Source organism: Clavelina lepadiformis, chromosome 1 (genome assembly GCF_947623445.1).
Source record: "Clavelina lepadiformis chromosome 1, kaClaLepa1.1, whole genome shotgun sequence".
NCBI classification, from domain to species: domain Eukaryota; kingdom Metazoa; phylum Chordata; class Ascidiacea; order Aplousobranchia; family Clavelinidae; genus Clavelina; species Clavelina lepadiformis.
The window spans coordinates 23,377,236-23,391,082 of record NC_135240.1 but is presented as its reverse complement, the minus strand read 5'-3'; the positions used below and the strand labels follow the sequence as shown (position 1 = coordinate 23,391,082).

General features: G+C 37.5%; 3 protein-coding genes across 4 annotated transcripts; 1 reads left to right on the top strand and 2 right to left on the bottom strand.

The window, feature by feature from the left end:
* Positions 1 to 89: 89 nt before the first annotated feature.
* LOC143461148 (testin-like) lies at positions 90 to 6,295 on the top strand. Of its 2 annotated transcripts, none has more exons than XM_076958960.1 (9): positions 90 to 213; positions 286 to 445; positions 1,599 to 1,684; positions 1,847 to 2,462; positions 2,581 to 2,685; positions 2,818 to 3,048; positions 3,195 to 3,410; positions 4,785 to 4,964; positions 5,514 to 6,295. In XM_076958960.1, exons 2-9 carry the CDS (start codon positions 407 to 409, stop codon positions 5,691 to 5,693), a joined length of 1,653 nt encoding a protein of 550 aa, XP_076815075.1. In that variant the 5' UTR covers positions 90 to 213; positions 286 to 406; the 3' UTR covers positions 5,694 to 6,295. The 2 variants fall into 2 exon arrangements, with proteins under 2 accessions (XP_076815075.1, XP_076815082.1); XM_076958967.1 differs by having other exon boundaries at positions 181 to 201.
* Positions 6,296 to 7,574: 1,279 nt separating this feature from the next.
* On the bottom strand, positions 7,575 to 8,261 carry LOC143470470 (uncharacterized). The gene is made up of 2 exons (XM_076968634.1): positions 8,096 to 8,261; positions 7,575 to 7,927 (listed from the first exon to the last, which is right to left on the bottom strand). The coding sequence occupies exons 1-2, from the start codon at positions 8,235 to 8,237 to the stop codon at positions 7,674 to 7,676; spliced, it is 396 nt and encodes a 131-aa protein (XP_076824749.1). The 5' UTR covers positions 8,238 to 8,261; the 3' UTR covers positions 7,575 to 7,673.
* A 687-nt stretch (positions 8,262 to 8,948) lies between these two features.
* LOC143470394 (dynactin subunit 4-like) lies at positions 8,949 to 13,133 on the bottom strand. The gene is made up of 11 exons (XM_076968507.1): positions 11,813 to 13,133; positions 11,550 to 11,620; positions 11,279 to 11,457; positions 11,063 to 11,106; positions 10,871 to 10,978; positions 10,567 to 10,774; positions 10,327 to 10,436; positions 10,178 to 10,251; positions 9,834 to 9,993; positions 9,614 to 9,717; positions 8,949 to 9,542 (listed from the first exon to the last, which is right to left on the bottom strand). Exons 1-11 carry the CDS (start codon positions 11,945 to 11,947, stop codon positions 9,311 to 9,313), a joined length of 1,425 nt encoding a protein of 474 aa, XP_076824622.1. The 5' UTR covers positions 11,948 to 13,133; the 3' UTR covers positions 8,949 to 9,310.
* Between the last annotated feature and the right edge of the window lie 714 nt (positions 13,134 to 13,847).

The window sequence follows — 13,847 nt, the reverse complement described above, 5'->3', positions numbered from 1 at the left end:
CTGAATAGAGCATTTATAGCTGTACATTCGCGATCGCGTGGAATAACCTCTTTCCAACTGTTGCTTGGTAGTTGTCAACTGTTTTGCATTGCTAAAGTATAGGCATGACAGGTTTGTTATTATGGCATCCTGTTTTGTTGATGATAATTATTCAAGCGCGCAGTGGACAGGAAGGTGCCAGTGATAAAACGCACGTTGCAAGTAAAAGCTTAGGTATTTTTAATCGTGGCTACATTTAGTTATCATTATAGTGTTTCGTACAAAATAGATTTGATTTTGTTACAGGCACTGCCTCACAGCCAGTTTTATCTCCTTACTTTTAATAACGTGGACGTATTTACTGGCTTTGCTACATAGGACACCTATTTAAGTTTCTGCAAAAAAGATAGGAATCAAGACAACCAGAATGACTACCGCCGATCGTATTGCTTCAGGTGTAACAGAGGTCAGTAAGTTTTGACTGGTTGTTTATTTCTATATTGTAAGCTCCTATTACTGCGTGTGAGCTTATACTGTTGTTTTCTGCTACAAATCGGCGCTGCTTGCCATTTCCTAAGTCGTTTCATCAGCATATGGTGGAATACTGAGAATAGAACATTTCTTTGTTCATAGCATGTTCGCAGTTATTAGCGTTCTACACGTTAAAAGTGTTACGTTGTCTTTTGGTATTCTATAAACTTCTGTAATTCTGTTACAAAATAGTAACCATCAATAAAGACTGGGTATAGTTTGTTTGGAGAAGGGTCTTCATGTTTTTATCAAGGCGAATGAATAAAACCGCAAATTGAATAACGAAAAGGTTGGAACACTTGCTCATCTTTTGTTTGTTCAGCAAATTATCGAAATACGTCACAAAATATAGGTCCAATTTGTCTTGTCTCGTTGAACTTACAGACTCGTATAGTAAATTATTTACTGGCCAAACAAGTTCGGTTGTTCAACTTTTGGCAAATATTTCCAAACGTGTCGCAAAACGCCTTTTTCGTCTGTTGTTTTTGTTGGATGGTTCATCTTTAATCACATATTTCATTATTTTGCCTTGCTCATACAGAGTTTATAGACTCAATGTTTTTAAACCCGAAAATGTGTTGTTTTGAATTTTGATTAAATGTTTTGACCACAAACCGTAGCGCACCCTCCCCTATACGAGTTCACCAAATAAGGTCTGTTGGTACTAGCTACGCTCGAATACTGAAGCATGACGAAATACCTTTGACGTTTATATGCGCACTTAGCACGGTTAAGGTCGTAATTTTGCGTTTTTTTCCAATGAACTTCATGGCGTGTCGTCTTCAAATCAAGGCGTCTATGCATAATGCATTAACCTTCATCCTTGACATAATTTTCACGATTTCTTGCACTTCGTGTACAGTATTAGTTGAATATGCTGTACTAGTTTTGTATCAACAATACCCAAGTGCCCGGTTACTGTTTGTGCAAGTAGCCTACGGGTATCACGTAAGCCGTGTACTTCATACAGCCCGCCAACCGTTTCAAGCTTGCTCAAGCTATATATTTGATGGTACAACTATTAAATATCTTTTCTTAACTTGCGTCTTGTAACTTTTTGAAAATAATTTCGAAAATGTTTTTTGCAGAAAATTTTGACACACGAGGTTGGTGCTGGTGCACCGTGCTTAAAGTGTGGAGATAAATGCCCTGGACTTGATTTACATTTTTGGAGGTAACAAAAATACAATTGGCTATACTAGTTGAAAACACAAAAAACTAACATTTTACTATTTAGCATGTTCCGAGTGATCCATCTTCACCTTTTTCCTTTAATATCGTTTTTTCTGTTAGAACATAGATTTTACAAGCGAGTCTGAACGACCCTTTTTTGCAGAAAGATTTGTAAGAATTGCAAATGCAAGCAAGAAAACCACGACGTACTTGCCAGCGTGTCGACGAGAGGCATCGACAATATCGGGAAGCTACTGATGCAAGATAAAGAGGCCAATCAGGCTACTGGTCAATTGGATAAGGCACCATCACCGGAGTCTCGGAGTCCAGAGAAAACCTCTCCGAAAACCGTCACAGCTTCCACCAAACCTCCACCACCTGCTCCGAAACCCGCAAAGCATACATCCACCGCTGACCACAATGTAACTCCCACTCAGAATGGGGGTATTTCCCAAAGTCAACCCAACAAAACCGGCAATTATAACTTTTCAGTTGAAATCGGCGATAAAGCGCATACTTTGGACTTTGGAATTAATGATGCAGATTTTTCTTTTCCCGCTCCTCCTGAGTTGAAACAAGAAGATGTGGATGACTTTCCAGCTCCACCTCCTCCGGAACCCGAGCTTCCTCCGGTCGTTCCTCCTCTTCCACAGGAATTTCAAGATGCGGTTGTAATAAAAGATGATTCTAATGATCCTTCATCTTATGAAAATATCGTTGAAGCAAGAGAAACTCCACCTTCAGTGAACACCCAAATTACGGATGCCCTTGCGCAAAAAGTAAAACAGTTTGCCTTTCAGTGAATGGAAGTGGTCGTTGCGTTATACAAAGAAACGTTTGTTGAAAAGGTGTATTTTTATCAATATACTGTAGCAATGTTACAAATTGCATTTTCAGACAAATGCAGACAAACTTGAAGAAGACTTAGATTCAATACCATCATTAAGTGATGACGAGGGCGTGGAATATGATTGGAATCCTCCCATATCAGACAAAAAGTTGGTAAGAAAACCTCTAACGCCATAACACCGACCTACAGCATATTACTGTGCTTTTAGACGTTTCTACTTTCAAAATGTCTTTACATTTGTACAAATCATTCGCTTATGTTTTTTATCTTTTATCTTCATCCAGATCGAGAGTTACATTGAAGCACTTCCCAAAGATAAACAGCCAGTTGTTGGAACCGAGGGAGCGAAATACAGGAAGAAGCAACTGATGCGACAACTTCCGACGCACGATCAGGAACCGAACGAGTGTCACGATCTCACTCCTCAAGAGACTCAGGAGATGCAGCTCTTTGTCAAGCAGTATCGGGAGAAGGCACTTGGAGTTGCTAAAGTGGAAGAAAACTCGAAAGTTAAGGTTGGATAAATATTTTACTAAAACAATATCTGAGAATATAAGTTACGAGAAGTCGGAATAAATAATAGCTAAAAAGCTTGTAATTTCCCCATAAGCGAATGTTCTTTGCAACTTTAATCAAGTTACTGACAACGTTTTTGCATCAGTCTTGCGCTGAATGCCGAAATCCGCTCACAATCACGGATCCGATCGTGTGGGCTGAAAGGATGGGTCAGGAAAGGCATTGGCATCCTGGATGCTTTGTGTGCGCCGAATGCAAAGAACTTTTGGTTGATCTTATCTACTTCTATCACGAAGATAAAATTTACTGCGGAAGACATTACTGCGAGCTGCAGAAACCTCGTTGTGCCGCCTGTGACGAAGTAAGTTGATAATGTTCGAGTTTTTCCAACAGAAATAACCTATTGTTCGATTGCTATGACATTAGCAGGTTTGATTTGTTTTATGCAAACGCGTTTTTTGTATGACCATGTTGCTCTACGCAGATGGAAATTATTTTCCTATTTTTAGCGGCAGTTTAAACTTTACACGTAATACGGTATGTCGTCATTGGACGAATGTTCTTTGTTTCAAGTCACTTACGTGATAGAAGTTTACAAGTAGGTAAATTTTCACCAGCTTGTCATGCAAAATACCAAAGTAACCAACGGGCAATCCGATTAATTCCTAAGATGTGACTATATGACTTGATTTGGAAAAGCAAGTGATTTTCGTGACGGTGTAGTAATATTTCAGTCACGTTTGAGGCAGCAGCGTGCTTAAAATCATTCCAGCGCTCGTGCGTTTTGTTAAAATTGCTTTAGTGAAGCGCTATGTCTCTTCAATAACAACATTTGATAGAAAAGCTGCTATGGGCTGCCAATAAGCAAGTGGCTACAAAATGGGAAGTCACCCTGATGTCATTTCCGTGAAACCAGCCACTGTAGAATCAGGTTTCTAACCAGCAGTTAATAGAATCTTGCTGGAATAGCATTGTGATTTTGTTCGTTGAAAAGCAACGTCAACCCGATTATACCGTTCAAGGTTGCAACTTGCAATTAGTTGGCGTTTAATGGTCTTAAACGCCATTCACGAAAACGACTTGTCTCGTGGCAGTATAGGAACGTTATAATTGGTAATATGCTGACGGCCACAATTATCTCTTTTATACCATTACTGGTTAGGATCGTCGTTTATATGTTTCGAAGCAGCTTGATGCGGTATGTGTGAGGTGTCAGTACGAAATATTTACCCTCTATGACTGGCGGAAGTTACGCTGTAAAGGCTTTCTCTAAAACAATACCAATTGGTATTTCGGTTGTGTTCAACTGAATTTTCATTAAGCGCAATTAAATACAGCCAAAGCAATTGAAATATGTGACCCTTGTACAGAAACGTGTTTGGCAAAGACATAATGTGATTTCCAGCCTTTTTCTGGTCACCCACCCCTTGAAAACGCTCGTCTACCGTGAAGTTGATCAATTAATTATCGGCTCGGTATTTACTTTAAAACCGCCGTGACCTGAAATAGACCACTACAACTGAACAAAACATCAAATCGACGAAGAAATAAAATAGCTAAGGCCTAATTCTAAAATTCGTCCTGACATTCACTGATATAGGTTACCGGGTTGAAAACCACTGCATGACGATAATTGTAATCAATGATATTGCATGACGTCAACACTTTACAGTTAACAGCGGGAAATTCAGATACTTGTATAGGCAGTATGTGACAAAACGTTCTTGTTTTACAGTTAATTTTTGCACCGGAGTATACACAAGCAGAAGACTCTTACTGGCATCTAAAACACTTTTGCTGCTGGCACTGTGACCAACCACTTGGCGGGAAGAACTATGTTCCACATGATAATCAACCTGTGTGCATTCCCTGCTATGAGAAGACATTTGCACATACCTGCTCTACTTGTAAAGAAGTACGTTTTATCCATATTTAGATTTTGTTTGACACGCAAGGGCTTTTTCTGTATTGAATACGGTGGTGATTGTTATCGATTTGTTAGCTTGTCTGGTTTTATGACGACTTGCTATGCAGCAAATGCTCTGGGTTATTTGTGTTGGCTTTCAAATTATTTCCGTCTGCCCATACTTTCTATGATTACATCGTTTTGCTGCTGGTTGGTGATAATCATGGTTTGCACTATAAGCAAAACGTTTTAGCTTCATGTTTTCCAAAATCTTTCCAACAAACATTAATAATTTAGAATTTCTGCTTCCTATGTTCGCTCATGGATATTCAGAAATCGGTGAAACATTATGGTCTGAGTATATTGGTACAGTATATATATATATATACAGGTACAATTTACAAAACATTAGGCTTCCCCAGAGTGAATCAATGACATTGGCTGGAATTTAAGTCGCTTAGATGAACTTTATACAACTAATTACAAATGTGACATTTTTCTGCATTTTTGTTGGGTTGTGTTAATTATTTATTGGTTATTTGTTCCAATTTTTTGCAGATAATTGCTCCAAATACGGAATGGGTTACTTTCGAAAATCACCATTGGCACGCCCAAGCTGAATGCTTCAAGTGCACCCAGTGTAGCCAGTCCCTTGTTGGAAAGCCTTGCATTCCGAAAGGTGACATGGTATTCTGCTGTAGCAAGTGCAAGCGAGAAAAATTTCCCCCGGGTCAATAAACAAAACATTACGGAACAAAATATGACTTTTAACCAAAATGAATAAATAAGGTTTAACCTAACTATTGTTGTGACCCCAGGAATCAGTGTTTGTTTGGATAGGCTTTTGTTTTGATGAGCTTTGGATCTTCGAACTTTATTATTCACTGGCGCTTGATCTATTATGGGCTATCTATGGGCTTTAAACATTCCTGAATGTGATGCCAGATTAACTTTAATTAATCACGTCTCATTTGGTCTGCGATGAATTATCATGACCGAACTAAACCGTATGACTATTTTATGCTTAAGCAAAACAATTTATCAAGTAAATATGTTTCCGTTAAATCTGTCGCTTTTGTCTTACTGGATGTACTTTTTGGAGCAATTTTTTTTAATGGAAAGTAGACTTCTATGCGAAAGGGGGATTCGAAGCTTTTCAATTTCTTTTTGTATAATACAACCCGCATGACTTGGAATCGAAACTTTATTATGTCTTTGTTTTGTTTCTTTCTTGCGTATTTCATTTTTATTGCTTAATTACTGCGAGTTTATTAACCTGTAATACAATGCTGTAATATATACTGACAACAACGCCAACTAAACCGTTACAAGAAAATTTTGCTCGGTTGCCTTTTTGTCTTCACCAGCTGTTCCGGTTGGACAGTGTAGAGTCTTCATTGTAGATTCATTCGGGACCTAATCTGACAGTCAGACCGTAGGCATTTTGTAAATAATAATAAAGTTTTCCTATTCTTATGTTTTATTGACCAAGAACTGTTTAGTCTTGGCAAAGTTAACAATTAATATGTAAATTTCTTGGTCACATGAAAAAAAGGCCATGTATACCCTGTAGTCTGTTGAAAGTTACCAAAATTGGAAAGTGGGATAAGGCCCACAACTCCCCTGGTCATAAGTTCTAAAGCTTTGCCGAAATATCTTCTATTACGAGAAGATATCTATCTATATCAGGGGTGTCCAACCTTTTTGGCCAAAGGGCCACATGTGATTTACGAATGATTGCGCGAGCCACTTGAGTGTTTACTGCTAATTTCTAATTAAAACCCTAACACCAAAATTCTAATCTTAGAAATACGTATTATCCTCTTTTACAATTATAAGAACAATAAACATACCAAGATATAGTAAATTCAACAAAGTTTTTACTACACGTCGACATTTCAATGTGAAGTTCAGCACTGTTTTTCTCTAACAAGTTTGGCAATATTCGGTGAGATGGACGATGTAGCAATGCGAAGCGAGTTTTCCATATGGCTGTCAGAAACTAGTAAACAAACAATTAATGCCAATTTCTCAGAATGTAAGTTCGCCATAAATTACGTAGGCGATTCCGTTGATAATACCTAAGTCATTTCGACAAATACCGCGCGGGCCACGGGTTGGACACCCCTGACCTATATCCACTTTCGATAGATTTAGTGTAATATTAGGCTACCTTATAGCCGTTTTACACCTTGGTCCAATAGGCATTTTCTCTAAACGCCATGTTAAGTTCAGGTTTATGCATAGGTTTTACTCAAATTTGTGATCGGTTAATATCTTCTTAAATAGACTAATATTGATCAATTAGGCACACAGTTCGAATTCTAGGTCGTATCACTCAAGCCGAACTCTTAGTTAGTCTACCACTTATCTGATTTATCTTCTGAAAAAGTAGCAAGGAGTCCTGTGCCTCATCTCGGCCCTTTACCACACATTCTCCCCTATTCAGGAAGTACGGAGATTGTATAAACAGTAATCTACCAGTTTCTGTTTCTTGTATCGATTGAACCTTGATCCATAAAACATTCGAGATTGATTTTTATGGGTTAAGATCAAGGAAAAAAAATTTTCAGTTTGGATTTTCGAAGACCACTACAGAATATAGGTCTAGTATTACGAATTAAAGTTATCATTGAACATAGACGAATAACGAGTAAAAACATTTACAAACGCTAATAAAGAATAACACTTTAACTTTGACAAAACACCCAGTGTTTATCATTTTCCTACGGAATACCCGTTGTCGCCGAGAAATAATTTCACAACTTTAATTAGATCTTTTCGCATGGGGGCATTTTCATGAACCAGTGCAAGCATCACAACAGCATCGGCAAATTCATGCTTGGACCAAATTTTTGTAACTCGATCAGCTAAATCTTCTTTCTTTTCTTTAGGTAATTCCAGTATGATTGTAGACAGAGGTACCACTTTGGAGGAACTGACCGTTCCCAAGGTGGGACCCAATGTTTGGCCTGCACAGAAAAGCAATATTGATATAGATTTCGCTCGCACACACAACTAGGCCTAATATACAATAACCCTTTTCACTTTTAACATGTTAGGATGATGAATTTTTAGAAGTGCAGCTTACTAGCCTAAGCTTTGGTTTATCAGTTAGTTCAAGATACGATAAAACTGACCAAGTGCCGCTCCAATAGCTCCCGTTGCAAACCCACCAACTACAGAACTTTTTGATTCGTCCTTAGTCAAAGTTACTTTAAAGTTTTCTACCGTTGCTAGATCGCAGACTATCTGAATGATGTCATTTACACTAAAGCCCATATTGAAATCTTCACTTGCGCCACATCAGCGGTGCAGGTCACAATGCATGTCTTTTTCTTTCAGCACAATAGGTAACTTAATGACGATGATTGATTTGTTGAGCGTAATTAAGTTTAAGAAATCGATTGCTGACCGCAAACTTTTTCTTCGCCAAAATGTGTATTTGATTTCCCGTGGAAACACGATTTCTTAGCCATGATCACGAAAACCTGATATTCACCGATGGATTGGGCACTTGCGCTCAATGCCGTCAATTATTGTCTCAGGTAATTAAATTAAAGTGGTTATGCGATAAACCGACACATACGTAACTAACTTCATACATAGCTACGATGTGGTCATATTATGGGTGAACGGTTAATTCAACCCACGAACGATTCAACCCGGGACAATTTAACCAGCGGACGGCTAATCCCAGAACTTTCCAATCCACAGACGTTAGTTGAGATTAATCGTCTATGTGTTGAGTCGATCTGGAACCCATAGTATGAAATATATATTGAGCACCGAATCAGTAAACCCGTGTAAATAAAAATGTTAAGATTTTTGGTGCTTGGTTAGTTTTTCAAAGTAATAATCATATATCTTTTTGGTTCGATTTACGTTTTCCTAACTTATCTGTGACACGTGGAGCTTATCAAACATAATTAATTAATCGAACAGACCTAACTGCGCGAAAATCCTACATAGAAAAAGAACTAAATTCAGTGCTCACAAGCATGCGTTTTTATTACCCGGCTATTAACGGCACTGAACACCAAGGCGAGGCAAAAGATGAAATGCGCATGTAAAATGATTATGCAAGAAGCGAACTATGAAATATGTAACAAGCGTTCGACTACAGTGAACATTATCAGAAAGAACCATACTTAACTCGTAAAAATTACGTAACGTAATGCGTTCAAAACTTACAAGCTTGTACTCGGAGTGCTACCCGAAGTGAAATACTACAATCATGCGTTCATGTTACTCAAGACATAACGAAATTCAACACAACTCTTCTTCAATAACGAGGGCGCACAAAACCAGTTACAGGAACCATTTTTTTCGCCTCAAATCAATTTTTACACCTATTACTTGTCGGCCACTTTCCCGATGTTGACAAACACAGTCTGGGTCAACCATGTCGGTGCCGGTTCGCTTGCTGCGTCGTCTCCTTTAAGGAGCTTGACGACCGACGCATTCCCATAATGCTCGTGCCGGAAACGAAAGGTGATCCATACGTCATCTCCAGGTGCAAGGTCAGCGTTAGGAACACATTGCAGATAAAATCCTATTTTATTTGCCCGACGATATATGATTAGGCTGCAAACGAAAGATCATATCAATTTTTGTTAATTTTTCTACTACGTGGAAAATAAAATTGATAATCTTACCTTGGATCATCAAACATTTCAGGTTTTCCGCTAGTTGGAGTGGATATATATTCCGCTGCCTCATCATATTTTAAAACAACAATTTCAGACGAAGGTAGTTCAGTCTGAAATAAATGATCATGCAATATAGGCTTCCAAAAAATGCAAATCTGCATTTCACACCAAACAACTACTCTCAATACGCTTTCCAAAGAAATAAGAAAATTTAAATGAGACTCACAGTTGCATTGGATTTCTTTGTGTTGTTTTCTTCTGTATTTGGGAGAAATGAAATGTGAATATCATGCTCCGTTGGGTTGATAAGTGAGAGAGAAATCTTGTTTTTGCTGCCAGCGATTATTGGTCCTTCCTTATGGATCCTGACCTCAGGTATATGATGCCTAGCAATGCACAATCAACATGTATTTAATGCTTTCCATTGTATTTAATGCTTTCCATTGTTAATTAAATATATTGTTAAGTTTACTAAACTCTACATACGAAGCGACGAGAATAATGAGTGTTCACTAGCACGAGTATCTATTTAAACATACGACGATTAGACAAAGCTCAAAAAATACTCACACAGCTACAAGTTGTATCTTGAACTTAATAGAAGAAGAGTTGTATTCTGGCTTGATGATGTTGTGGTCACATTTCTGATATAAAATGTGTATTAATGCTTAGCACCTTCGCGAAACTGTGTAAGTTATTTAGTTAGTTGTTAATGTTACCTTACAACGCAAAGAACGCTTCACAAACATTGTTGATTTTCGAGGCCAGAAATCTTCAACTTGTTCTATCTGTCGGCTTGGCTGATAAAGTCTTTGTTGAATTGATGCAACTAAACGCACAAGTCAATAAAAATGCACTTTTGAAATATGCTGCTGGTTCATCACTTTGGTAATGTACTAGCAATTCAGGTTTCGGAACATTCTCTATTGCTCATTACAATGTATAAACTGGAAACTGACTTTGTGTGAAGTCAACTTTCTTGGTGTAGATTTCATCAGGTAATTTCTCCACTTCATCTATTCCACATGTTTGAGCAGGTTCAAGAGTTACTTCCTTAAAGCTTCCTTTCAATCTCAATGCAGCAAGACTAGAAGACAAAGGAGTTGACACAGCTGGATGTTTTTTACTGGACTGTGGGGTGCGAGGGCCACCATATCTTTGCTGAAGCTTTAATTAAATTGAGATATTGATTACTTTCAGGTTAGGTGCATAGAAAATTCAGCAACTTATTAATTAATCACTAATTATATCTTAAATCCTTGCCTGCATCGCAGTTGAGAAATATCCGCGTTTTTTCGATGATTTTCTTTGGGCCTGCTCAGCAGTTTCCTTCTGGGCTAAGTACCGGTAATAATCCATTAACTGTCGTATCTGTACAGAAAACAAGCAAAACATTGAAAAGATCCGCAAAAACTTGCAAACAGAATTAGCAAAAACAAATGCTTTCCAACATACCCGGAGTTGTTCGGGATTGTTTTTTTCAGACCAAGCTGCACTGACTAGAAAGAATAAAACACCATTTAGTATTTCACTATCAGTCTTTATACCACATTTAATATGATTAAAACAAGGCATAAAAATTTACAAGAGAATAGAAAAGTATATCTAGTACAAATAGCAAAAAAGCTTTATATACATTACAATAATATGTAAATAAATTGGGAGACATACCAACATCCTTATCAGGCATGCCAATACCACGAGTCGTCCAACGACAGAAATTACAGGCTTGATAGTAAGTTTTCTTTGAAATAGATTTACTTGGGTCCTCAGCTGATGGAATAATAGAGTTCGAAGCCCTTGTGGACAAGGTATGGCTACAAGCTGGACATTGCCAAGAAGTTGAAGACCTACATATGCACAGTTAACCACTTACTGGAGCAAAACAGCGTTGATAGGCAATTTGCATTCAACAAATATAAATGCAAGAAATTTCTCCCACTTGTTCTTTTTAATAGCAGCGTCTGCAGGAGGTAGACCATCTAATGTTTGTGGACAAAAATGAGAATCAATCTGTAGAAAAACGTAATTAGCATTTAAAAAAAGAAATGTCTTAAGGAGATATTTCTTTTTCAAAAATCCAAAGTTGCTCCCTGCTGGATTGAGTATGAAATAGACCACTTTAGATTCAAAACTAAAAGGTTTTGAAGACTTACGTATGTTATGACTTGTTAGGCAAATTTTTTACTTCAGAACATAACTTACCTCATTCTGTAGGTCATTAGCAGATTTTAATGCAAGGCAGTAAATGCAAAAGTACAATCTTGACAATGATTCCATAGAATCTGATTCATTATCAACAACATATTGCACTCTGGAAACTTTTAATAAGCTACTCATGATGTTCAGACTTATTTAAAACTCAATAATTTCTGAATAAATTTTGGAGTTAAAGATAATCTGCTTCGAATTGTCACTTAATTGTTTCTCAGACTTGTAATAATTTTTTCGACAAACAGTATGTAGCCATGGTGGAGAGCATGGTAGTTGCACACACAAGATTCTTCAAAGCGCATATCAAATTTTTGATCTTTTTGCTGATTCACAATAAATATAGAGAAAGCTGGTTGTTTGAACACCAATTTATAATAAATAAACAAAGAATCGAGGCTTTGGTGCACGTCATCATGCCAAAATAGACATCTTTGCACACATGATTTCTCATCAAAAACTGCCATACTTTCCAGTCTGGCATTCCTGATACCAAAATACACTAACAAGTAACTATTTCACCATTACAGGGTGAAACCACCGTTGTTAAAGTTGGGCTTTTGGTCAGGAGAAAGGGAACCGAATGCAGAAGTATATTAACTATGGTTCTTTTGGTTAGGATCTTGTATCCTATTGAGGGTGACTATCGAAAGTAGGTCACAAAAAGTTGATTTTACCTATTTACGGTTATATTGGAGTTAGGTTTAGATTTAGGTTGGGCTTAGGTTACTAGGCTATGTTATAACATTTAATTTATGTTAACAAAAAACTGTGAAATGTAGCCTCAAATGCATTATTGTTTCCGGCGAAATAGTGGCAGCCTAACAAGAAATGTTAAAAACTGTGAAAAATTGCTTTTAAAATTAGGATGAAATAGTTGCAGCCTTTTGCACTTGAGGTTTAATTTAGACTACCAAAAACATAGGGCTACTAATATACTGGTATATAGCCTATACCGATCATGCTTTTAAAGTAAGGTTTTAAATAAAAATAAATCAGTAACAGTGGCTTCGAACATGCATTTTTTTCTGTAAAAACCTTTTCACGTCGAGTACGATCATACTAGTATACTAAGAGATATTTGTTTTAGGCTAGGCCTACTAGCCAGTATGGAATGTAAGTATTTTGGGAAAACCGGACAGCGCAACTTTCACGGACTGGTGTACACCAGTAGGGAACAAAAAGTGTGCACCGCTATGCGCACCAGATGTCCCTGTTTGGGAATTAGTTAGCTTACAAAGTAGCTTTTTTGACCCATTTTGTGCACCAGATAGCTACGTTGTGCACCGGACATGTACGCTTTCTTTTCATACGGGGCTACTAGCACATAGTGCTAGGCCTGCAGTATAAAAGACTCTTCAACGACAGAAGCAGTTTGCCTGGATAAGTAGCACAAGGCAAAGGTCATAGAAATCTCATAAAGATTATAGAGTTTATAAAGAGACTGGCTCGAGAGCTCTTGGTAATGATTAATTATATATATGCACAATGGCGCCCTACTGCCTTGAGTGGTATGTAACCAAAGATTACGGTAGGAATCTTTCTAGGTGCAGCTTCGACTTGTGCTCTATCCTCGAGAATATGGTGCAATTTTTAGTCGTAAAAACAAGACTTTCTCTATTAATTAATCCCTAATAACAATCGGCGATTTTTTCAATGTTGATGTGCAAAATCTTAAAATTTTAGATTTGTTTAAAAGTTAATTTTTGCGTTGCTATCTTTGTTTGTTGATGTTGAATGTAGACGTAACTTATTTACAAGTTCCCAAATACTAGTTTGCTTGATTATAAATTTATAATGGATTAGCTTCCCTTAGTATCGGAGCATTGTTTATGACGTTCGACATAATGTAGCTGTAATAGATTTTGAACATTACCAGTCATATTACTAATCAATATTAACCTCTGCAATGGCAACTTTGTTAAAGGGGTCTTGTAACGTTTTGCACGACACAATCTCTTAAGACCGTAAGGTAACATACGGTAAGAACGAACAGAGGAGTTAAGATAGGGTTACCTTATTTTCGTGG

Excerpts from the sequence above, each read along its gene's own strand:
- LOC143461148 (XM_076958960.1), top strand. The coding sequence starts at position 407 with ATGACTACCGCCGATCGTATTGCTTCAGGTGTAACAGAG. Across the intron at positions 446-1,598 it reads TTGCTTCAGGTGTAACAGAG|AAAATTTTGACACACGAGGT; the intron begins GTCAGTAAGTTT and ends TGTTTTTTGCAG. Across the intron at positions 4,965-5,513 it reads CCTGCTCTACTTGTAAAGAA|ATAATTGCTCCAAATACGGA; the intron begins GTACGTTTTATC and ends AATTTTTTGCAG.
- LOC143470470 (XM_076968634.1), bottom strand. The coding sequence starts at position 8,237 with ATGGGCTTTAGTGTAAATGACATCATTCAGATAGTCTGCGATCTAGCA. Across the intron at positions 7,928-8,095 it reads AGCTATTGGAGCGGCACTTG|GCCAAACATTGGGTCCCACC; the intron begins GTCAGTTTTATC and ends TTTTCTGTGCAG.
- LOC143470394 (XM_076968507.1), bottom strand. The coding sequence starts at position 11,947 with ATGAGTAGCTTATTAAAAGTTTCCAGAGTGCAATATGTTGTTGATAAT. Across the intron at positions 11,621-11,812 it reads CTAATGACCTACAGAATGAG|ATTGATTCTCATTTTTGTCC; the intron begins GTAAGTTATGTT and ends GTTTTTCTACAG. Across the intron at positions 9,543-9,613 it reads GAAATGTTTGATGATCCAAG|CCTAATCATATATCGTCGGG; the intron begins GTAAGATTATCA and ends TTTCGTTTGCAG.